The 24,635-nt window shown below is 34.7% G+C and overlaps 3 protein-coding genes, 2 long non-coding RNA genes, 1 other non-coding gene and 1 pseudogene across 7 annotated transcripts; 2 read left to right on the top strand and 5 right to left on the bottom strand.

Annotated features, from left to right (window-relative positions):
• Window positions 1–82: 82 nt before the first annotated feature.
• On the bottom strand, window positions 83–1,065 carry LOC147543261 (uncharacterized; annotated as a pseudogene).
• A 4,173-nt stretch (window positions 1,066–5,238) lies between these two features.
• LOC147543260 (micronuclear linker histone polyprotein-like protein) lies at window positions 5,239–6,796 on the bottom strand. Its single transcript, XM_086638458.1, has one exon. The coding sequence runs from the start codon at window positions 6,452–6,454 to the stop codon at window positions 5,462–5,464; it is 993 nt and encodes a 330-aa protein (XP_086494584.1). The 5' UTR covers window positions 6,455–6,796; the 3' UTR covers window positions 5,239–5,461.
• Window positions 6,796–6,903, bottom strand: LOC147543259 (U6 spliceosomal RNA). Its single transcript, XR_015224454.1, has one exon. It is a non-coding gene; the product is annotated as a U6 spliceosomal RNA (small nuclear RNA).
• A 3,658-nt stretch (window positions 6,904–10,561) lies between these two features.
• Window positions 10,562–14,227, top strand: LOC147543258 (uncharacterized). Its single transcript, XM_086633719.1, has 8 exons — window positions 10,562–11,217; window positions 11,486–11,566; window positions 11,755–11,814; window positions 12,819–12,862; window positions 13,132–13,174; window positions 13,280–13,351; window positions 13,437–13,538; window positions 13,651–14,227. Exons 1-8 carry the CDS (start codon window positions 10,822–10,824, stop codon window positions 13,768–13,770), a joined length of 918 nt encoding a protein of 305 aa, XP_086489845.1. The 5' UTR covers window positions 10,562–10,821; the 3' UTR covers window positions 13,771–14,227.
• Window positions 14,228–14,274: 47 nt separating this feature from the next.
• Window positions 14,275–18,974, bottom strand: LOC147543257 (uncharacterized). 2 transcript variants are annotated; one of them, XM_086633717.1, is made up of 6 exons: window positions 18,696–18,974; window positions 17,905–18,309; window positions 16,579–16,724; window positions 15,840–16,116; window positions 15,373–15,645; window positions 14,275–14,941 (listed from the first exon to the last, which is right to left on the bottom strand). In XM_086633717.1, exons 2-6 carry the CDS (start codon window positions 18,211–18,213, stop codon window positions 14,462–14,464), a joined length of 1,485 nt encoding a protein of 494 aa, XP_086489843.1. In that variant the 5' UTR covers window positions 18,214–18,309; window positions 18,696–18,974; the 3' UTR covers window positions 14,275–14,461. The 2 variants fall into 2 exon arrangements, with proteins under 2 accessions (XP_086489843.1, XP_086489844.1); XM_086633718.1 differs by having other exon boundaries at window positions 18,721–18,899.
• Window positions 18,975–19,430: 456 nt separating this feature from the next.
• On the top strand, window positions 19,431–21,032 carry LOC147543256 (uncharacterized). Its single transcript, XR_015224071.1, has 2 exons — window positions 19,431–19,566; window positions 20,624–21,032. It is a non-coding gene; the product is annotated as an uncharacterized LOC147543256 (long non-coding RNA).
• Window positions 21,033–21,975: 943 nt separating this feature from the next.
• LOC147543255 (uncharacterized) lies at window positions 21,976–24,056 on the bottom strand. Its single transcript, XR_015223697.1, has 4 exons — window positions 23,478–24,056; window positions 22,929–23,137; window positions 22,639–22,698; window positions 21,976–22,515 (listed from the first exon to the last, which is right to left on the bottom strand). It is a non-coding gene; the product is annotated as an uncharacterized LOC147543255 (long non-coding RNA).
• Window positions 24,057–24,635: the final 579 nt, after the last annotated feature.

The following is a 24,635-nucleotide window of genomic DNA, read 5'->3' as shown; positions in this document are numbered from 1 at the left end:
CATTTTCCCTACAATGGCTACACTCAATCCCAAGCTCAATAATTGTTCACTGTTTTCAACATAACTAAACCAAATAAATCCATCAACTTGCCTCACCATTATTGTCCCTTATAGGAGCTTCTTTCCCAAAGCACTTAACTACTTCTTTCTCCACATTTTCACTCACAACTACAACATTATGAGTATTGTTTTCACTAGTTTCATCATTATCACATGAATAAATCTCTTCCCAATATTGCTCTAGTGTCATTTCATACACCAAGGAACTCTTCATTTGATCTTTCAAGCTTTCCTTCTTTTATGAATATAAAGGGACAATACCAACCTTTCAAGGAATTTGTGTTCGTAAAAAAACGTTTAGCCCTAAGGCTTCACCAATAGATGAGTTGTATGAACTAGAGGTTGATGCGAACCAACCTTTATGACGAAGAAAACTAGAAGGAAAACCATCCGGAGAGACGGATTTAGCCATGAAACCACTACTAGACTTGACAATCTCTATTTCTTGGTATATGTTTCTATGATTAAAAATCATTGGTTTAAAGTCTTCGATGTTGGTGCAGAAACAACATGTGCTCACATCCTCCTCTCTTGAGCATGTGTACGCTTGCCTAGCAAAATGAATAATAAATTTGTTTGAAACACTTCACTTGGCTTTGGCTGGTAACATACGAAAAGAAACATATATAATTTTGTATTGTTATTGGTGAAACATATTCTTGTAAAGGTACGACAGAAAAACATACCCTCGATGACTCCCAGTGGCTTTTATAACGTAATAACGATTGGAAGACAAAGGTTGATCAAGAACGGGAACGAACAAAACCTTGTCGTGTTTACTATGATCATTTTCCCCAGAGTCAGATGAATATACAATTTTCATGAACTTGTTTTGAGGAAATGGGAGGTTTTTTATGAAGTCTTTAGAAATACCCCAACAACATGTATCTTCTGCTTCTGATTCCTCATTTGTAATAACAAGATAACCTGAATCGTTAGTATCGTTACAATTCGAAAGGTTACTAGGATCCTTCTGTGCAGCGATAAAGGCCTCGTCACATACATTTTCTTCTTTCCTCTCAACTCCTCTTTGATTTTAGTTTGAGGTTTTAATCTTGATTATTTACAAATCTTTATAGAAGATAACTTTGATTAATGTCATATTGATGTGTTAGTTGACTTTCATGCCTACTTATTAGACTAGTTAAATGGGGAATTTGTCACAGGGAAATTTAAGTTATGAAAGATCAAATGTTTTTTTTTTAATTCGAAATAATGAGGCAATGTCCAGACTATGTCCTGAACCTTGAACAAGTATTTCATTCAAGAAATTACATTGGATTTACTTGTACGAACATGTCTTAGGGCATGTTTCGTAGAGTTATAGGAAAAGTGAGTTTGACATGTTTTATGAAATGTCTTTGTGCTTGTGCAGTTGGACCTTTATATAAGTAGGCATTATGAAAGAGAAATGCTAAGTGGTCCAAAAAAATAGCTAACCACAAGCCGAATGGTGATGTGGTTGGCTCTTTTTGGCCGGGTCTTCTTGAGAGAGAAATGGGTCGTCAAATGGAAGCCGACTACATCAACATTTAACCTGTGGTAAACAACAAATTTATAATGTGTTTGACAACAATGCAAGTATAATATGTGCACCCTCGCAAACATTTGATTTTTAGATTGCGTGTCCTTAACTATGCGTGTCCTATTACGCTTTATTTCCCTCCTAAACTCATGGGCTTCTCCTTTCTTTTTATTTTGTTGTTGCAAAGGCTTCTCCGTCAGATATCCCTAAAAAAGTTCATGGTGTGTTTGGTTGCAGGATTCCTAAGTGGGATTCCTATCAAAAGTGGGATTTGGTAGGAATCATGAATCCTTGGTCTGTTTGGCTACCAAGAATCCTAGGACTCTTGAATCCTAAGGATTCTTAATTCCAAAATTTGTATTGGACCAAAATCCCACCCTACCCCCTAGGATTTGTTAGGATTTTGGATTAATAAACCTAAATTTCAAACTTAAAATCAAAAAAAAAATTATTTCCCTTCTACAAAATAATTATTTTTTTCAAAAATCATTGTTTTTTTCAAAAATCATTGTTTTTTTCAAAAATCATTAATTTTTTTTCAAAAATCATTATTTTTTTCGAAAATCATTATTTTTTTCGAAAATCATTATTTTTTTTTTAAATCATTATTTTTTAAAAAAATCATTTCTTTTTAAATCATTATTTTTTCAAAAATCACTATTTTTTTTTTTCAAAAATCACTATTTGTTTCAAAAGTCATTATTTTTGAAGAATAATATTTTGGGGAAGGAATAACTATTTTCTGAAAAAAATAATGTTTTTTGAAAAATAATGATTTTTGAAAAAATAATGATTTTTGAAAAAATAATGATTTTGAAAAAACTATAATTTTAATAATGATTTTTGAAAAAATAATGATTTTTGAAAAAAATAATGATTTTTGAAAAAATAATGATTTTGAAAAAATTATAATTTTCGAAAAAATAATGATTTAAAAAAAAAAATTAAAATAATTATTTTGTAGAAAGAAATAACTATTTTTAAAATTTTCTTGAAAAAAAATAGGTTTCATGAAATTTTAGTTACCGGAAAAGAATAGGTTTCATGAAATTTCAGTTACCTAGAGACAATATTTGGATGAGATTTTGTTTTTGGGATATTATTCATGAATTTGAAGGATATTATTTTAATTAGAAACTTATTTTGTAAGAATCTAAATATTATTGACAAACAAACCAAAGGATTTTAAATGAAGGAATCAAGAATCCTAGAATTCTTATTGGTTACCAAACAAACCAAAAGAAACCATTTGGATTCATGAATCCGTGGAATCATGAATTCCGAGGACTCATGAATCCGTGGATTCATGAATCCTGCAACCAAACGCACCATCATTGTGTTTCCTTTGTGTTTTCCATTTTTCTTTTCTAATTTTTCAAAAAATTGCTAACTTTTTCTAGTTTTTTTTTTCTGATGAGAGGAACTTTTTCTAGTTTATCAACAAATCTCATTCATTTGCTCTCCAAAATATTTTTTTTCTTCTTTCATGGGTGCTAAAAGAAAAAGTAAGAAATTGGGGTTCATATGTAAGACAGCTGCAGAGAACCCTTTTAGGTTAACTGATAATATCAACCAATATCAATGTCCCCATTAATAGTGATATCAACTACTAAGAGCAAATGTAGTATTATTGACTTTGATTCATTAGAAGATTTGAAAGTAGTGATGTCGAAAAGTGTATATCGGAATTCGTCTTTGTACCTTCGAGTTACTATTCTTTCGTACAGCCGGTGAGGAGGGGTTGGAGAGTTTCTGCAAAGACGTTCAAGTCAGTTCAGTATTGCAGGTTGAAAGTCAATGAAGAGTAAAGATCATATCTCTTTTCCGGGCAAACATGTGTCTTTTATATGCTTCCGCGGTAATGGTGAATTACATGCTTAAAGGTGGTCGAGTGAGAGGACCATTAATAGATTTTTTTTCTAATAAAGCTTTCATAAAATAAATCATCCAATATTCGTTACAATGACTCAAGGACTAAAGTTCAAAGTAAACCGATAGTAAGCTGAAAATAGTTAACTGAAATAACTTCAATGCAAACTGTTCAAGTCAAGTACTGATTGCTGATTTCGCCAGCTGATGTGCCTCCATATTAGAAATAGGGTGGCAAAATTGTAACTCAATTAAGTCTGAGGAGATACATCCACGTAGCCTATTAATGTCGCCCGATAGCTGCCACGGGAGGGACGAGAATGCATCAGAAAGCATCTCGACCATAGATTTTGAGTCCCCCTCCAATATAAAACCCTCATATCCCAGCTCCTTTCCCAGCTTTAACCCTCGTCTCACTATGGAGAGGCGATATCGGCTGAAACCTAATCGTGTTTGTTCCTAAAATTTCCCCCAAATGATTTCTCGCGACTGCTCCTGTCGCTGCATGTGGAGGTTTGAAAGCTCCATCAACAGTAAGATGAGGGTGAGAGCTGGAGAGGCGATATCGGCCAGACCCAATACATTTGTCGTTTCAAATCGAATGAGAAACTTGTGTCTTGCTATTCAGTTAAGGTGAATTTATTAGGTCCATGAATAACACGAGAGAATCAGACCATTGCCTGACCTATGTCTATCTTTGTAGAACATAGGAATTTGATTACCCCTCTTTGTTATTTTCAGAGAATGAGCTAATAAGATTTGTTCCTTCGACGGTCGTTGTTGGTAGATCTTCTGTAGTTAAGGCAGAAAAATGTTGGATAAACTGATTATTTGGAGAATCCATGAAACCTATGCCGGTTGAGAACGAGATAACACAGTAGGAAAAACGATATAAAAGATGAGAAGAGACTTGATCTCAAGATGAAATGCTAAGGCACTGAAATACAGATAAAACTAAATAATTTGAAAAAGAGTTAATTTCTATTTGGCCCCTATTCTGTGATCAGCTTGCTTTTGTGACCCCCTATTTCTACAAATTCAAATATGGGCCTGTTTTTTGATGTAAATGTCCTAACTACCCTCTTATAAATATTTTTTTCAAAATAAAATCAAAAAGAAAAACCTCACTACCCTCTTCACCACACATATCTCTCCACATCAGCTCTCTTTCTCTCTCCATCTCACCTCTCTCTCTCTCTCTCCAACTCACCTCTCTCTTTTTCCAACTCACCTTTCTCTTCTCCGACGAATGTCGTCGGTCGGAAATTTTTTGAGTCGGCGACCTTCAAAAAAAAAGTAACTATCATCTCTCTCTCTCTAGAAACTCCGGAGCAAAGTCTGTTCAAGAACAAAACAGATTCTACTACCCGACTCATTCTCTCTCTTCGATATTTGAAACTCGTTTCCCTAATAGAACTTTTCTAATCATAGTAAATATGGTTGTATCTCGAGATAGGGCAAACAAATTTTCAATGCTATCTAGCTTCTCGTACCTGACATCCCTCTCTAGAAGAGAACTCAAGGTGCCTAAGCATATTTTTGCAAATTCCTGTGTTAGGGTTCAAATGGAGAGTGGCTTATTTTTTTTTTGTTGAAATCAAATGGAGAGTGGCTTAGATCCATCCTTATATTGACTTTTAAATTATGACAAAATTCAAGGGACCTGGGAGATTCGTGTTGACCTCCCATGTCAGGACTCAAGTGACAGTCTACTTGGTTTCTCATGATTTCATATACGGGCACGCACGAATCTTTCGTGTGTCGCCCAAGTCAATTAGTAGACCTTTTAACCAGTGAAGGTTGACTAATTAGTAGATCAACAAAAAAAGAAATACTCATGTAAATTTACAAGAAACTAGTCTATTAAAAAGCAAGGACATTTTTCCAACAAAAATATTCAAAGTGCAGCTTTGTGTACACCCATTTTGTACTTGTATCATTGTTGTTTATAGAGTGCATGCGTAGGACTACTCAAAAACCCTAGAGGGGACATGGGTCTCATCAGATTCAGGATCTAATACCATAATCTTCATGTTTCTTGCAAATTGTTCTTCCACCAACTGGATAATTCTTGAAAATCCATTTCCATACTTTCAAGCTTTTTTGGCATTTCTTCTTATTTTCTTTCTCATTAACTATGATCTTACATGAGCTTTTACTTCTGAAAATCTTTTCTCCTTTTAGACAATTGAATGAATCAGATTCATATTCTGATGACAAATCACTACCTCTTGAAACCCTAAAACTAGATTTTGTTTCAAAGAAATCATCATCATTGTTGAGACTTGAAAACTCAGATTTTCTTGCTGATTCTGAAGAAAACCCAAATTTTATATCAATAAAACCAGAGTCCTCTAAATCCATTAAACCACTTTTTGAGGTGACTGAATGATCTTCCTCCTTTAGCTCTAAACCAATAAAATTACTAATCTTTTCATCAATTGGATCACAACCCAGAATTGACTCAACTCCATTAAAACCACCTTCTAAATCATCTAAACCACCACCACCATTACCATTTCCACTACCCATTTCTGAAGAAAACTCAAGATCAAAACTACCCTTTTCTATTTTCTTTCTGAAAAACCTTCCAAACTTCCAAAATCCAGTACTAGATCTTTTAACATCACAAGAACTACTACTGCTTCTTTTGAGTTTGACTGTTGATTCTGATCTTGTTCTGTTAATATTTGAATTTGAAAATGGGGAATTTTCCTTTTCATTCTCTATTAAGAAAGAGATTCTACCCACACTTCCTACCTCAGCAACAGAGTAAGAAGAGGAAGATATATCTGAGCAAGAACAAGAAGAAAGACGTTGCTCCCCACAATCTGAACAAACAAGTTTAATCAATCTGTCTCTGAGACAGTAAGCACAAATTCCTCCTGTTGAAGATGAAGATGAAGATGGGTGTTTTTTACATGGAAGTTCAGATGAATAAGAGTAATCTGGAAACCAGTTATTGCTTGAAATTGCAATTCCTTTTCCTCTATCTTTCATTTTTCCTCTGTTTACCTTCTTGAGAGAAAGAGAAAGAGAAAGAGAGATTGGGGTTCAGCTTTGAGGGGGTTTCATACTTTAATATACTGAAAACAAAAGAGAAAGCATGAGTGATGATTAAAGTGAAGAGGAAAAGAACATTTGGGACTTGGGAGTGAAGAGGGGAATGTGGATTTATTATAAGGGTTTGTGTGGAGAGAGAGAGGAAGGAAATTGAGTGAAGTGTTGGGCAAACATTTGATTTGATGAGGACAATTCCTTTACTTCCATTATTACTGCCGGTCACTTATAATATACTCCATCATTATTGTTTTACACAAGGACAAACATTTATGCTTTTTAAAAAAGTAAACTATTACTCGGTTTGTGAGTGTCATCTTTGCCTAGGGGGTCATGTAAATTCTTTTTCTTTGTATCATTCAACTTTTATCAGATGTCTTCCAAGAGACGGAGGAAATAATGTACAACTCTCTCGCATGAGAAGATTGATGGTGGATATGGCCATATAGGGCGCAAGCCTTGGGCATATCACCACTCAAGTAGAGTAAATTTCACAAGGTTATTCATAGCTACGAAGAGGTCGGTTCGAGTGCGGATTATAATAACTTGGTGTATGTTTGAACAATTGGATGGATCTCGAACATTTGAATTCACGGAGTTAATATGACATGTCAGAATAGACGTGTTGGGAAATAAAGAGTTGTCTGAGGCGTAGGATAATATGTGAGGGTGAAGCATTGGCCGCTTTAGAAATTATTTGGTAGGATTCATAAGGTATTCAACCATTGTTGAAGAGGATTCAAGCAATGTTATCGACAAGATAAATGGATCCAGAAACGAAACGATGCTTACAGAAAAAGTCATGGAGATAAAATATACGTTTTGATATTCACCAAATCATTTTTGCATGACATTGTTATCTTATTGCATCAAACAAAACGTAAATAAGCTTATATTACTATTTAACTTCACGCAATTTGATTTGTGTTGCGTACAAAATAAACCCATTTCTACACATATGTACATATTCACTAAACGATTACCACATTAGTGATACATTTTTTTATTTGTATGAGGGAAAAAAATAAATATTCAACTTTTTTTTACCTATTTTATATTAAATTTGGACCTTAACCAATATATTTTTTATTTTGCACCTGTCGCCCACCGACCCAAACCATTTTCTTGACGACTGTAAAAGTCATTAGCAAGCTTCCATTGTCAACGATTTTTTTTTCTTCGGTTGCTCTTCACAACTTTCCATTTCAAATTTTGTATTGAATAAAAATTTTCTTGTTTTCCAAAAACACCGGGCCAAACTGAAATGCCGCTTCATTGGCGAAATTCACTAGGAAGAACAATCTTACACGAGAATGGCCTAATGCTATCAACCTATCGATCCTTTTCTAATTTAACTTTCATATTAATGGTCTAATGGACTGGGTTCTACCTTAAAATAAAAAAATAAAATAAAAACACAAAAGGAAAAAAGTGGACATTGGGTTCCAAATTTTACCTTTTCAAACATCTAGTTTCATTCTTTCAACACAAAAGAAAAAAAAATCTAGTTCCCCATTACCATCCATGTTTGGTAACACCATTTTTAGTGTTTGTCCATACAGATCCCGAAATAACGCTCATCACTTCCTTACATTTACCAAGAGCCCCCGAAATATCGCCCATCCCTTCTTAAAACACTACACTGAAATTCTGTTACATTTCTCCTACTCTCTCTCTATCTAGAATCTAGACTCCCTTTGTCTTTCTATCGTCTTACATGTCTAACAAGGACATCTCATTTATGCATTATTAGAGAATTTTAGATATAAGCTTTTGCTTGTGAGCTTCCCCTCAGTAATTCTACTGAATTCGCATCTGATTCAATCTGAACCCAAGAGAGAACTTTAGATATAATCTTTTGCTTGTGAAGTTCCCCTCAATAATTCTACTGAGTCTATATCTGATTCAATCTGAACGGTATCCATATAAGGGTGAGAATCGAGACGGGTGGGTGATACATTTTCCAATTAGACTGAACTTGTAATTTCATGGCTTCTAACACTTGCTTTGAAATTGATTCGAAAAGAACCCATTTCAGTATTTCACCAAGTAATGCTAATTTCTAGTTGCAGTATATTGGAAAGTATTTCGGCCTCAAGCGGGTGACCAAGGTTTGATCTGAGAAAATGGTGCTATACTTTTTAGTTGAGAAGAAATAAGCCAAAATAATTTAGTGTGATGGTGAAAAGTAATTTGGTGCAATGTCGTTTTATTTTTTATTAATGGAAATTTGGTCAACATTTCCTATAAATTTTTTGTTTTAAAAGATCTTTCAAATTTTTTAATCTTCAGCTCACTCGGTATTGTTTTAATTTGCAACAGATTTGCAATATATTGCGACAATTTTGCAACAACTTGCGACAACTTTGCAACACCTTGAGATAGCTTTGTAACAACTTGTGACACCTATGTAACACCTTGCAACACTTTGCGAACTTGAAACGCTTCGCAACACCTTGTAACATCTTTGTAAAAAGTATTCGGTTTTTAACCAAACAAAATACCAATATCTAGATTTTTAATCAAAAGAAAATATAAATTGTGAGCTTTTAACCAAAAAAAAAATATACCTTGTCTTTTTAACTTAAAATAGAAATTAGATCCCATTTTTTTCTATTAATATGGATATTTTATATACACTCATTGTAGGAAAGGTCTTGATTTGGTCTATGCGTTTGTGAAATTTGTCATATAGTAAACATGTTATTAGAAAGAAAACTGTATTTTCATTTTTTCTTCCGTTGCAATCGCTTGCTCTTCATCGTCTCTATTAGAGAAAAAATAGCTTATGAAAGCTTATGTGAAGATTCAAGCATTGTGGGTGCCTATAGACGTCGGTGTAACAATGGTGTAAGTATAATCAAGTATGTTAAGACTTAGGTTATAACTAACACTTTAAGATTCTGTTAAAGATTAGTTAGGAATTAGTTTTCTGTTTCTCTCTCTCTAGAAATAACAAACTCTCTCTCTCTCTCTAAACAACTTGTATTAGATATATAAAGTGATCTAATCACTAATTGTACTCACTTTTAATGAAAAAAAAAATTTAAAGAGAAAGTTTCATAAAGTTTATAATTATTTCATGGTATCTGATTTCAGAGTTTAACTAAAGATGAATCACGCTTCGAATTTAGCTTCTTCTTCTTCGTTCAATCATCATAATCAATCTCCACCATCGTTTCATCTTAATCTTCACCACTATCTCTTCATCACTCTTTCTTTTTTCTATTTTAAGTACTGTTTTGGGATCTAGTTTGGGAGGAAGATCCCCAAACCATATTTGTGAGTAAATTAAAGAGATAGGTTGTTATTCGTCGAAATTACCATGGACTATCTATTTATAACTTTTTTTTGTTAAAGATCCTATCTGTTTATAACTAGCTTAATGTAAATTTCTTTCAACAAAAAAAAGAAGAAAAGGGTAATAAATTTATTCTTATTTCTACTAATATTTTCACCCAAATTTAATAGATCGTGGTTTTCATTCGGCCGGTGTTTCGGGGAAATAAAGAAATTTTCCGGGGTGTGAAGTTTTGGGTGGAAAATCCTTTTCATCTTCTTCTTCCTTTCACCTATCATCTCCGACGACAATTTTTTTTTTTCATCCTCCTCTCCATCTCCGGCAAAGGGGAGGAGCCCCTTCGCCGGATCTATGGTTTCCAGACGAAACCAGATCTGGTTTCGTCTGGAAATCAAACCAGATCCCGTCTGGTTTGCAACCAGACGGGATTGGTTTCTTCAAACCAGATCTCGTCTGGTTTGCAAATTAGACGGGATCTGGTTTGAAGAACAAACTAGACGAGCTCTGGCGAAGGGGCTCCTCCCCTTCGCCAGAGACTGAGATAGAGAATAGAGAGAAGAAAGAGAATCAGAAGAGAGAGAAGAAAGAGAAACAGAAGAGAGAGAAAGAGAGAGAGAGAAAAGGGAGATAGAGAAGATGATGAAGTCGCCGGCCGTTGCCGGCACCATCCGGCAGGCGACTTTCTGCCGACGACTTATAAAATGCGTTTGGTTTGATTTTTTTTTGTTTTCCACCGTCTTTTCCGGAAATATTTATGCTTTCCCCAAAGCGGTAGCCTTTCATTTCTGCAAGAGTGGAACTTGCGACTTCGGGTATGGGGAGTGGGTATCCAAACAGGTGGTGACATGGTCTACTTTCTTCCGTTGGAGTTCTCTGTCACACGATCTAATTTTGAGAACCAAAAATCTTACCTATAAACTTTTAATTTGTTAGAACTGTCTGAAATTTCAGACTCACTGAATACTTTCTTCTCCGTTTCTTCTTCTTCTTCTAGTCCTCTTCCATTATGAACTTTCTGAACATTCATTCTCAGTATTCTCGTATTCCCCAATCTATTCTTCTCCACCCCATTTCCCTCCCCTCCTCCTCCTCACAATTCTCTCTTTCTCTCTCTAAACCACCCAAACCTTTCCCCTCACAAACTATCTTCTCTCCAACTACTTCTACTTTTCCACTTCTTTTTCTCCCCAAACGTGAATTTAAACTCCCTAGAGTTTCAGATGGAGAAGCTTCAATCTGGGGTGGTGGTGGTGAATTAGAACAAACTGGAATTTCAAGAGGGTTTGATAATTTAGCTACAGATGGAGTTGTTTATAAGAAGACCTTGAGGTTGGTAGAATGTTCTATGTTTGCTGCTGTTGCTGGGTTAGCTTATTTCTTGAGTAATTCACTCGCAATTGAGGTTAGAGAGTGAGATTTCTCTTCCCTATATCTCATGATTATACTTCAATTTCATTTCTTTCTTTTGTATATTGTCATAATCTCTGAATGAAGAAACTGATTATCAATTAGATCATAAACCCAAGTTTATAGGATTTTGAAATTCCATGATTGGGCAATTGTAATCTTATTAGAGAAAAAGTTTGATGAAAATCCAGAAATACCCAAATTATAGTTCTTAGTATTATATCATACAAAATGAACTAAAATTGAGTTTCGATTTACTGCAGAACTATTTTGGTTGTTTCTTCTCTTTACCAATTGTAATATCTTCAATAAGATGGGATCTTGCAGCTGGTAGGAAAACTATGGTATTTTTCTATTCCTTTCTTTGGCTATATTCTATCTATATCTTGGTCATCCCAAAACTGGGTTGAAATCGAAAACATCTGCTGCTGCCACATAGAGTTAACATGGGTTAGAGATTCGAGTCCGCGTCACTTGCACATTGGGTTTAGAGATAAGTCTTCAATTTTCTTTTACCTTCTTTTTCGTGCAGGTAGCGACTGCGATGCTACTACTTACCTTGTCTGGTCCGGTAAAGGCATTAACATATCTGGTGAGCATATTTTATATTCTTCAGCTCTTCCGACGAAAACTATGATTTTCTTGTGCTCCTTTTTTGGGTTGTCTTGCTTGTTACTATAGATTATATATCCTTGTTTCTTATTGCTGTGGTTTAAGCGATTGAGTGGCAGTTTGCTGTGATGGGCACTTAACCAAACAATGCATGAATGCACTAGCTTGGTGTTTGGTGCTGCAGTTTTGTGTTTGCAATTGAAAAAAAGTAAATTATGTCTGTTATTCACCCGGGATAGCATGTGTGGAGTAAGTACGTAGGATGAATAGCATTTTCCTTTTGTTGTTATTTTCGTGACCGAAGTAAAGCACCTTTACCTTGTTTAGTCTCATCATAGATGAGCTATGTGAAGTTTAAAAACCCATGTAGATCATGAGTACCATTTGAGTCTCTTAAAGAACGCCAAGTCCTTGTGTGTTTCCACCTTACTCGAGTCCTGTTGTGAATTCTGTCAGTTCTCCAAACTTAAAACCAATGGATAGGCTTTGGTTGGCAGGTTTCTTTATTAATGAAACCTTTGAGATAGCATATTCACAACACGTGTGCCTTTTCGTTTGTCATTTTTTATTTCAGTTTGACTTTTATATTCTTATTACCACCTGCAATGGCCCGTGCTTCAAATATGAGAACGAGCACGTCCCAACAATTTATAGGGGAGACTGAAATCTGAACGAGTCTCCTATATAAAACCTCTCATAAATACATACATCCATTCTAAGCATTACGGAAGCTAAACCAACTTAAATAACCACAGCATTACTCCGAGTTGAAGCCCTCAAGATAGGTGTTAAGAGTCCAACACATGTCTATACTCTCTATGTACAAGCCCATATCAATATATGATCAGTTTATATGTATTGTTTGGTTTTCTTACACGAAAGCACAACTTTGAAGCAAAACCAATTTTGTTTTATTTCAACTAAACTAGATTTCAACTATTAAATAACGGGAGCTCCTGGCTTGTATTGTTTTGTCTTTCGCAGCTCATGCATGGATTGGTTGGTCTTGCCATGGGTTCTCTGTGGAGGTACATACTTTTAGATCTTTAATTCGTCCCTCACACCCTGACTAACTTCTCGGACCATTTTTATGTACCCGAGCTACTTGCTTATCACAACCCCTAAGATTCTAAGGAATACATTGTGACTTGGTGAAGTTGAATGACTTGGAAGTGTATATTAGAAATGCTGTCTCAGGCCATCTTTTTCTGCAGCTATTCTTTTCCCGCAATTTATTGTTGTATTTTATAACTTTACACAATATCTAGCTGGTGGTTATGTTCTTGTATCTTCACAGGTTGAGGGCAAATTGGAGTCTCTCCATCACTCTGTGCACATTCGTATGGTTTCATCTCTACAGCTACAATTCTCTGACATTGTTTGATGATATTTTGCCTTCGTATCAAGCAAAATTTTCTAATGAAATCCAATTTCGTTATTTGCAGGTTAGAGCCATGGGTGCAATGGGGTATGTTCTAATATCTTCATTCTTGATACGAGAAAACATACTTTCACTGGTAACTAATCTTTCTCCCCAAATCTCAACAGCTATATTTACCCCTCTTAATACCATGACGCCTGAATTCTTATATTTGCTTGCAGATCACAATAAACATTCACGCTTCACTCACTTATATGCTCACTGCTATAGGCGTAAATACAATTCCGTCTATGTACACAATATACGCTATATTTGGCACAGTGGTAATATTCCTTTTTCTCTTTAATTAGAGTATCTTGCTTGCTCAATTTGGTTATTTTTAGCTACTATTTTTCATATAGAAACTAAAATATGGATCATTGATTTTTGATACAGCTTTTACTCAACTGCGTCTTCTTTGTGTTCTTGCTACACATTCTTTATGCTGTGTTCCTCACAAGACTTGGGATGAAGTCTTCTTTGACATTGCCTAGATGGCTTGACAAGGCAATTTGAGGATCAGTCATTCAAATTCCATTTCACCTTTGGTGTTAAAATGTGCCGTTTACTATAGAAGCCGCTCAAGACTTGGACAACTAAGTGGTTGGTGTTACCTTCATCCTCGACTTTGTGGCAGTATGCTGTGATCTGAAGACAAGTGCCTGGCAGAAGAAGAACAATACTTCCAAACATGGAAGAAAGAAGGGTTTCATTCACTGAAGCCATACTAGGGTTGTGAATTTGATGTTGCTAAGAGTTTTAGTGATATTGTTTCTTGATCTTGCGTCCTCTTTGTTGTTGCTTTCTACTAGCGCAAATATATGTCAGTCTAAATTGTTAGACGTGAAGCATTCTTTGTAGTGAGATTATTGTATGAGCTTGATATTCAAACTATTTGTCTCTACGAATGTATTTATAGCTTGAAATAGCTTTGGAGATAAGAGAGACCTCTCTCGACTCAGTAGTTTTGGTATATTTGCAATTGTTTGAATTTTAGTAGTGCTTTTAAGATCATAAGTCTTCATTTAAGCTTCCGAGTTGATATTCAGAAAATATAAGTATTAAACTTGACATTATTCATTTTCAGACAAACCGATAAAACATCTTCCTCCATATAAGTTAGAAGCTCAGTACCACAAGAAGTCGAGAACTATTATTCATTTCCAGAACAAAATTATAGAATTCCACAAGAGATCTACTGATGTCTTTATGCTTTCAGTTTGATAAATGTCTTTATGATTCCCATCATCTCACCTCCAGGAAATCGTCCGAGGCAACCTCTAGCTGCCGATATCTCATCAAACTTGCTAACTGAATCGCCACAGAAAGCTTGTTGTGCCTCATCTTTCTCCTCATTCAATCTTAGCTCTTCTTTCAGATCTGAATCAGGATCGACTTTCGGAAGTTGAAAAGGATCGAGGGAAATACCTTTTACAAAATTCTCTCCTCCAATTGCTCCTACAAAGTCTTTTAATCGGCAGAGTGTGAATGGGACTGGTTCAAAGCTGTGATCGCCATATTCGACAGGAGTAGAGTGGTCTCCTGTCACACAAATTGAGTATTCAAAGTTCCCATTAGATTCTGCCTCCCAAAGGAGCCTCGCGAGTTGACCTATTGCTCGATCAACGGCTTCCAATCCCTTGACTTTGAAAACACTTGCCTTGTCATGGCCTGCATCATCTATTGCCTGCCAAAAACTACCATTTCTTAATCAGTGGAGGACAAGGCATGTTACAATTACATAGAGTTTTACTCTGTCTTACTAAAATCACCGACAAGACAAGTATGTATCTTTGATCGTACATCATTGAGATTTCAAGAAACCGTTAACGAAAGTATATAGCCAAGAAAATGTCACATCGACCTTTCAGTCAAATGTCGAGTAAAACTATCAAGGAAACAGTACCCTTCTGTCATCCTAATAATGAGGCGACTGCCTGTGTCAATTAAACATGACATTTCTACCCCTTTAGTCTGGATGGTTAGTGATGCTTTGAAGCAGAAGCAAAATTGGGTACTAGGAGAAGGATTGATTTATGAGAGAAATATTTTTCTTGGAGCTTATTAAGATGCTTCAGAGCTTGGTGACGAGAAACTGCAATTTAAAATGCTACCAACCTTGATGTGGAGGAACCCGAAGTCGTAGCCATTTTCTCGGCCTGGTTTATGTTCGTCTGCTCCTGGCACAAACACATTGGGACATTGTTGAAGTGGAGCTGAGAGTGCTTTAGCAATAGCTGTTGCTTTAGAAGTTAGTAAAGTTCGGTAGTCTCCTGTTGCCCCAGGAGCTTCTAAGATATCAATGCCGAGGGATAGGCCCAGCCCAGCTATGATTTTGGTTGGAGCCACCATGCATGGCCAGAGTCCATGCTTATTTTCAAAGGGTGGAACCTGAAATCCATAAGAAGCAGACATAATAAACTGATCTGATTAGAAGGGAAAACAAAGCCCTAAAAAGAACCAAAATAGTGAATAAATAAAAATGTTCAAGGAACAATCATAACACATAAGAATTAAAGATTCTTATCCGGGTACAAGTAAAAAATGCCCCACAAAATGAAATATATAAAGTCTTTGAATCTGACCTCAATTCGAATGCCACAACCTCGTAGAAGGACAATATTAGCAATGTTCTTCCCTTCTGCCAAACGTTTTGCATTTAATGGATGAGAGATCAAAATTCGTGAGATCTCCTTTGAAAGCTCATTGACAACCACGGCTGTGTGTTTTGCTTCTTCAGTATCATCCAGAGGTTTAACTGTCAAAAGTAAGCGATTGTCCTTCAACGGGTCTGTTCCAGAGATATTTCCACTCAACTTTGGTCCTTTCACGACCACCCCACATCTGTGTTCTGTCGCGTATCTATAGGAGAAGATAGAATCAGTTTATTCAACAAGATAACTGAATCTCTCAAATATCATTGAAGATAATCACCAAAAAGACCTCCAACTTGACATGAAACCTAAAGCTGGCTATTAGAGGACAGCAGTATATAGAGCAGAGCCATCTCAATTTTCAAATAGTTACATAGTTTCTGACTGCTAGAGTTGTCAATACTACTATGGTTTAACAAACAGAATGAAAAAACAAGCTATATGCTAATGAATCACCTACTCAAACCATGAATTTTGTTCCTATTACTTAATATTGGAAAAGCATGAATAGAACTTGGCATTTGGCACACAAACAGGAAGCATGGGTTCTTTGAAATGCTAAAAACACCAGTCCAGTAAAAAAGAGAGTTCGAAAAAAATAATTGACAATTTTGTGACTAGCAACAAATTGTTAATCGTTCTTTCAGTCGTTTATGAGAAGAATCATCACCTGACTCGGACTTCATATTCGGGAAAAGATGGCAGCTTCAATCCATCCAGTGCAGCACAAAGGATAGGCCCTTCTTCCTCAAAATGCCTGTCAGCTCTTCTACTAGTAACAACTCCAGTTTCTTCATCCAGTGTCGCAAAATTGGACTGAGGATAACATAAAGTGAATGAACCAAACAAAACTTTGGGTAATGTAAAAAATCACAAAAATTGTGAAATTCATAGTTAAATTTTGATCTTATGAACCAAGAAAGAAGTTCCACTTCTACCACAAGAGACTAGAAAAATCATGAAATACATGGACAAAAGAGAAATTTCTGTCAACACTTCTCATCTCATATTAATCACCAACACGCAGGCTAGATACTTAATTAATTAATCGTAGTGAAAGTAGAGCCACAACTCGAATAGTTGCAACCCATACAAAATAAAGGTACGATGAACAAATATGTACTATTTCCGAGGCGGGGAAACTTGTATTAAGAAAATGATGATATCATCTTGAAGCAACAATCTCCTTAAGAAGCTTGTAAGGTCTTCCGAGAGACTTTCCAGAGATTAAAGTACTGCAACTCCGTCTTCTTCACTTACATGACTATGTTATTAGAAAAGCATTTATGTATTCCAACAAACCGTGGTGCTTATAATTCTCAATAGGATAAAATTTCCACTTTGGGTAGAAGATGATTAACGAAAATAAAATGCAATATAGAAAGTTAGATCGACAGTTATCACTTTATCAGTTAACACAATTGAAGTCTTACGGAAACGACATTGAAAGCTCGCAGTTTCCTACTACCTACAAATTTCATAAATGTTCTAGCTGCATCAAATGGCATAATTTGAATGCCTTAAATAAGGACAAACGGGAACAGGATTTAATGGTCAAACAAACTAAGTCCATTTATTTGTATATTTTGGAATCCTTTCTGTAAAGGGAGGAGGATTATTGTCCACTGGAATCTATTTCGCATCCTCTATAAGGGATAATAGGCTATTCGAACATATGATTTATACTCTGTTCACAAATCTGCTATTTCAAGCAACTAACTCTATTCGTATAACCCTCATTCAACTAATTATGGATACTTCTATGTCTCATATTGAGATCAAAATCTTAACCATCGACGCGGGTTTTTGAATAGAAGAAAAATTTAGCAACAATTATTCTGCAATTATGAGAAGTCATGCATAAACATGTCTATAACAAGTTACAAGTCTTAACTATTCAAGCAATTCGTTTTACCTTATTTCATCATCATATCTTATAGATAACTTATCAACTTAAAGACAGAATGAAGACACAAAATCGTAAAGACAAAATTACCTTAAATGCTATATCTCCAGGGTACATTGCCAGTCCAGCACCCATGGACTCGAATGCACCACGACCACGGTAATAAACTCTTGGATCGTAACCCAATAAGGAAAGATGAGCTGTGTCGCTCCCACAACCCAAGCCTGCTTCAACGGGGTCCATAAGACCATTAACTCCAGCTGAAGCAATTGCATCCAAATTCGGTATTTTCGCCACTTGCAAAGGAGTTTGATATTTCAACCTTGGAAGTGAAACATCCCCTAATCCATCTATTAGCACAAATGCTACTCTCTGCTTAGGATTATTAGCACTACCCATGTTTATTTTCTCTTCTTCTTAGAAGGTGATGACTAATACAAAATAGATAGATAATAGTTTTTCTAGATACCTAATAATCCCAATGTCATTCAAATCCTGCAAGCAAAAGCACCATTTGATTGAGAGAGAGAGAGAGGGAGAAAGAGAGAATCAAATAAAGTTCTTTCTATTTGGTGTTATATATATTATGCATGTACCAAATACTTTCAAATAGCTATCTCAAGTTCAAACCAAACAAAAGGATCAGGATTATAGCTAAAATTTAACAAAGAGAGAAGGAAGAAGAACTCAAAAAAAAAATCAAGCTTTCACCTTTTAAAAGCTCTCCACAATAGAAATATCTAATCCCCCACAAGGGTTTTCAAAAGAACAAAGAATTTATATCTGATGATCTCCATTTTAATCTTTGAGAAATAAATTACCCATAACTGAACCGAAAAAACAATCTAAACTGGGATAAAAAGAATCAGTACAGAAATTACCTCTGAAAAATGTTCAATTTGATACCTTGCTATTAAAATTGGTCTGAGATGGGAAGAACCAGATTTTCTTTGAATCTGGAGATTAGGGTTTTAAGCAAGATCAGATTGATCGTTCATTGATTGTCTTTGATAGTGATTATTTCTTCTTGAGGGGGAAGTGGTGAGTGATGAGAAGATACCCGAAGGCAGCTGCTGGGAATGCATAATGCTTTTTTGGGAAGAATAAATTCCAGTTAAAAGCTAACGTACACTTGGTGCACCAGTACGCACCCCTCCTTTTTCCATATAACGTAACGGAACCTAATATTGTTATTTACAACTGATATTTCGCCAAAATGTTACAATCATTTCATTTTCAGAAACAGTCAGTGTCTTTCGACAAAGAAATCATGAACTTACGGATTCATGAGTCATTCGGATATTTATGATTTTGCGGATTCATAAGGGCATATGATTTTGTTTGGTAACTAATATAAGATTTATAATTGTTTGGTTTTTTAAATGTTTTTAAATTTATTTTCTTAAAAAACTGCTTGTATTTTGGGAAATTTGGCCAAAACTCCCTAAAAAATTGGGACTTTGGTTAAAAAGGATCTATCAACTTTTTGTAGGCTTCAGCTCCCTGTGGCATTTTTGTAAATTATCAAAAACAGGGAAAAGACTAAACTAACCTTATTTATTAGATAAAATTAAAAATTACTTTTGCTCCTCATATTTTCCTCTTTCTCTATCTCGTGTTTCTCTCTCTAACTAGATAACGAAAAAACTCTAGGGTTTTCATCAATCGAAGCGACAATCGAAGGAAACAATCGAATCACCAATCGAAGCAACAACCACGGGTCTTTGATTGTCCTAGCAATTATACTATTCGGTAAGTTTGATATTCTCTTGTCATTTCTTCTTACTAGTCAATTGTACACTCGATTTTTGTTGATTTTGGATGGAAATGGAGTTGATTGATCATAAACCCTTATGCATTCTTACATTTTGTTTGAGTAAGTATTAGATTTTGGTTCATTTCTTAATTTGTTTTGTTATAACTGTACAATAACTAGGATTTTAGGCTATAAATTACTTCTGTTAAGATATGAACAGACCTTGTTTAAGTAAGTATTAGATGTTGGTAAAGTGTATGAAGAAATGTCTGAATGAATTTGTTTCACTTGAACCAAATAATCTTCAGTTTTAAATAGGTTAGTTGCTACCCATGTGTTTGAATTTATTCACATCTTGCTCACAACCTGTTTGTAGAAATGCTCCATTCAATTGGTTTTGTAATTACATGCTAAACCTTTGGTTTTGTAATTACATTTGCATTGGATTTGCAAACTGATTTGCAAACTGATTTTACGTAAAAACTCAAATTGTGATACTTCAAGCGTAAGTTTTTCTTTAGGGTCACGACCGACGATTGCATCAAGTACGTGCACGATATCCGATATTGTCCTTCCTATGGGACATTAATGAGTTGTGTTAGGTGACTTAGGTCATTGAAATCTTTATTGCCTTTTAGTTGTTATTGTCTTATGATGATTCTTTTTATAAGCAACTTTGGTTTCTTTATTGATAAAGATGATCATAATGATGAAAGTAGTTTTGTTTTGAGTTCGTCAACTTGAAGTTTAACTTTCTTACTTTTTAGGTCTTTTAGATTTTTCATCCGTTTTCTGTTTTTTCTTTTCCTCTGTTCATTTTGTTAACATTTGAGCTGATTTTGATGTAGGGAGTGATAATGTAAGATCTTTATGTTAAAATGTTACTATTTTGCTCAAATTCCTAGTTTGCAATGGTTTGCAAATTGGTTTGCAAATTGGTTTGCAAACTGATTTGCAAACTGGTTTGCAAATTGATTTGCAAACTGATTTGCAAACCGAGCGTTCCATTTTAGGTATAAACTAAATAAATTGTTTATTATGTACTTTATGCAGGTTAATGATGAGTTCCTACAAACTAATCACGAAGAAGAAGAGAGAGGCGAGAGAGATGAAAAAGATGGTGCTAATGAAGATAGTAGAGGAGGAAATGAATTGGATGAACATGATGTAAGCAAAGAAATATCTGATGTTGTGAAGGAGATAAATGAGGGACTAGAAAAAGAAAAACGCAAACGAGGAAAAAACTGAAAGTGACGTCGAAGAAAAAGGAAAAGAGAAAGTGAAAATGGGAGGCCTTGACGTGGAAGAACAAAGAGATGAAAATGTTGCTGAATTGAAGGAAATGGTTAAAGAATCCATTGAAAAGGGTGTGAAGGAGCGTCCAAATAGTATTTGTTCTGAATATTTTGATGAATGTGTTTGTGAATATTTTGATGAATCGTTAATAGTTTTTTTGATTTTATTATGTTGAGTACATATTTGATTACTTATTTGGTCTTAAGAATTTAAGTTGCATTGGTATGCAAACTGATTTGCATTGGTTTGCAAACTGATTTTAGTGGTATGCAAACTGATTTGCAAACTGATTTGCACTGGTTTGCAAACTGATTTGCATTGGTTTCCGAACTGATTTGCAGTGGTTTGCAAATTGATTTGTCAGTTTCAATTTTTCTTTTTCTTTTTTAAATATTCACAACATGTTTATTAAGTCTTTTTCAATAGATGAACGACAGATTAAAATGGAAAAGATTGAATCCTTTTCGAAAGATTAATTCTTCACATTTTTTATTCAATTAATGTTTTTAAAATTTCTACAAAAAAGAACGGGGGCTACGCCCCCGAACCCCCGTAAAATAACACGTAATACAAATAGTTAGAATTGAATGATGTGAAAGTGGTTTGCAAACTGATTTGCAATGTGATTTGCAAACTCATTTGCAATATGATTTGCAAACTCATTTGCAATATGATTTGCAAATTGATTTGCAATATGATTTCTAAATTGATTTGCAATATGATTTCCAAACTGATTTTATTGTATGGTTTGCAAACTGATTTGCAAACTGATTTGCAAATTGATTTGCAAACTGATTTGCAAATTGATTTGCAAACTGATTTGCAAACTTATTTGCAATATGGTTTGCAAACTGATTTGCAATCTGATTTGCAATCTAGTATGCAATGGTTTGCAATATGGTTTGCAAACTGATTTGTAATATGATTTGGAAACTGATTTGAAATATGGTTTGCAAACTGATTTACAATATGGTTTGCAAATTGATTTGCAATATGATTTGCATTAGTTTGCAAATTGATTTCCAATATGGTTTGCGAACTGATTTGCAATATGGTTTGCAAATTGATTTGCAAACTGATTTGCAGTGGTTTGCAAACTAAAATAGCTGCCAAGATCAAGATTTAAGGTTTAGATTATAAGAAATTATGTCGACATTGTTCATCCAACAAAAATGAAGACAATATATATTAAAAAAGACAAGTGAAAGCTAATGAAAACTAATTTATGAATTAATTGACAAGTCTTATCGTTAAAAAGTAATAACGTAATGAAAACTGGTTCAAACATCAAGTTTACAAGTCTTCTTGTTGTACATAAGAGATCGCCAAGATCTTTGAACATTTCCTATGAGAAAAAGAAGAAACAATTTCTTTCAATAGAATAACGCTCAAAATATGGAAGATATGAACGAGCCAGATTCAGAACTCCCCAACGAAGTTGACGTTTTGCTACCTTATAACCTATAGCTTGTTCAGTGGGGGCAAACGGGTGCATAGCCGCAAAGCTAGGCCATGTAGCTGGCATCATCTCCACTGTTGCATTCAACTTCATAGTACATGATCCTAATGGAATCATGTTGTGACATAACGAAAGATCTTTTGCTTGTAATTTGTGAAGGTATCTGAGCAATTCATGTTCTTTATGGTACCTGAAACAAAGTAATAGAAGTTAAATACCAGCCCATAAAAGAGAAATAGTCTCATACTAAGAAGTTACCAAAAATGATATACGAGTTAAAGATTGGGTGAGGCAGGTATGCGTTTGCCCTTACAAGTCCTGCTGGGATAGCGTTCTCAACTTCTGGTGCTAGAGATGCAGCAGTGAAGTTCACCTAATGGGTTATAATAAAGAGAGTTATTTTAATGAAATCATTTTAAAAATTAGTAGAAGCATCATCAAAATGAGGTAGAAAAATCAATACTGACAGATTTGCCACCATCAAACACTTTGAAAAGGCCACGGTAATATGATAAGTTAAAAAATTTTGCATCAAATTATCAAAATTTGTTGTACTTCTAGTGAAGTTTCAAGAAATCAACAATATTAGTTGACCGAACTTACAATGTTAGAATCCACAATCCTCAAATTCATCTCACTCTAGTATGCAACATCAGCAATAGCATGAGCATCAACACACTTAATCTTGACAGTGTCGAAGATAAGTTCCCATTGAACCTCCACTGTTCCAAGTTTCTTTAGCCCAAATGCGAAACCAGCTAGACCATGGACTCGCTCGACAATAGTTTTAAGACACGCAGGTCCATGATACACTGCATACATGGCAACCATATCCGCAAGCAATGCAAAATTCAGTCATTTTCATCTCTAAAATAAAACTTATGTCGAGTCCATATCTTGAAAAATGTCAAGCTATAAGCAATGCAAACATGGCTGCCATATTTTGAAAGATGACTAAAGTTCAGATTTTTAACCCTTAGTACCCAAATTGAAAAAAAACAAATTGATGTGTACAATAACCATCTATTGTCAATCCAAGCTATGATAGTAAATTAAACAAAAAATTAAACTAGGGAATAACTAATATGTGAAAAAATTGGGCATAAAACAGTCAATTGATTGAGGAGAAATATTAAGGAAATGGGTAATTACCTTGGAGATGAGTTTAAGTTTATCCTGGACTTCTTCGATGAACTCCTCAACTTGACCACAAGCAAGCTTCTTCTCGATCTGTTCTCAGTCATCTTCTTCCTCGCAAACCTTTAATCTATGTTTAGTGAAGCTTTCAACAACTTTTCTGTAACCCTCATCTTCGGGAACGGCTTGAATCTCTCTAAGGGTTTTGTTGTAAAGTGAAATCAACACTTCTCTTGCATTTGAAACTACATCTAGTCCAACGATACCTGTTGTTTGCTTAACCCTCGCCAATAATGGCCCTGCAAATCTTCGAAGAAACATCTCTCTCTCTCTCTCTCTACAAATGAGAACGAAAATCGACTCTAAGGCATTTTCCTTTTTGGTGAGAAAATTTTCAGGTTATGGTTTCAAATAGGTTTTCCTTGGTATTTTTCATTAGACAGAGGACAATTTTGACTTTGAAAATGTGGGTGTCTTCAAAATTGTCCTTGAACAACATTTTGTAAAGTTATTTGGGCCCTAACTTTATAAAAACTGAAGATGTCTTTTTAACAAAAGAAACAAGGAAATTGGGCCTTCGGCCCAATTTCCTGTTGTATTTTTAGAAAATCGTTTTCTGAATAAAAACGTATTTTATAACGTTGTTATCCGTCTTTTCCTAATAAATGCTCTATTGAAAACTCTTTTCCCGAATATCGCGAAAGGGGTTTATCTCAAAAAGCGTTTTTCATCAACATTTTTTTTCAACCGCTTTTCAAAATAATAATTTTTGGAAAAGACGACGTTTAAAGAAAATGGTTTTTTGAAATGGATTTTAGAAGTAAAAATATGTTTTTGATTTTTTTTTCTTTATTTTTTTGCAAAAGCTTTATTTTATTTTTTTTTGAAAATTATTACTTTGCGTATAAAAATGTGTTTTTAAAGAATTTTTTTGGATTAGTTTTAAATTTTGGTCTAATAATTCTAAATCTTAGCAGATCTTAGAGGGTAGAGTTGATTTTGATCCAATAAATTTTGGACGTAAGAAAGTTTAGAATTCAAGAGTCATGATTTTTTGGTAGCTAAAATAATCCAAGGAATCTCGATTCCTACAGAATTTCATTTTTGGTGAGAATCCTACTTAGAATTCTTGCGTCCAAACACGCCATATTATTTTTATTTTCTTTGCTACGA

Source organism: Eschscholzia californica, unplaced genomic scaffold (genome assembly GCF_041429995.1).
Source record: "Eschscholzia californica isolate CP2 unplaced genomic scaffold, dmEscCali1.0.p SCAF_4, whole genome shotgun sequence".
Classification (NCBI taxonomy): Eukaryota; Viridiplantae; Streptophyta; class Magnoliopsida; order Ranunculales; family Papaveraceae; genus Eschscholzia; species Eschscholzia californica.
This window is presented reverse-complemented; position numbering and strand designations above follow the sequence as displayed.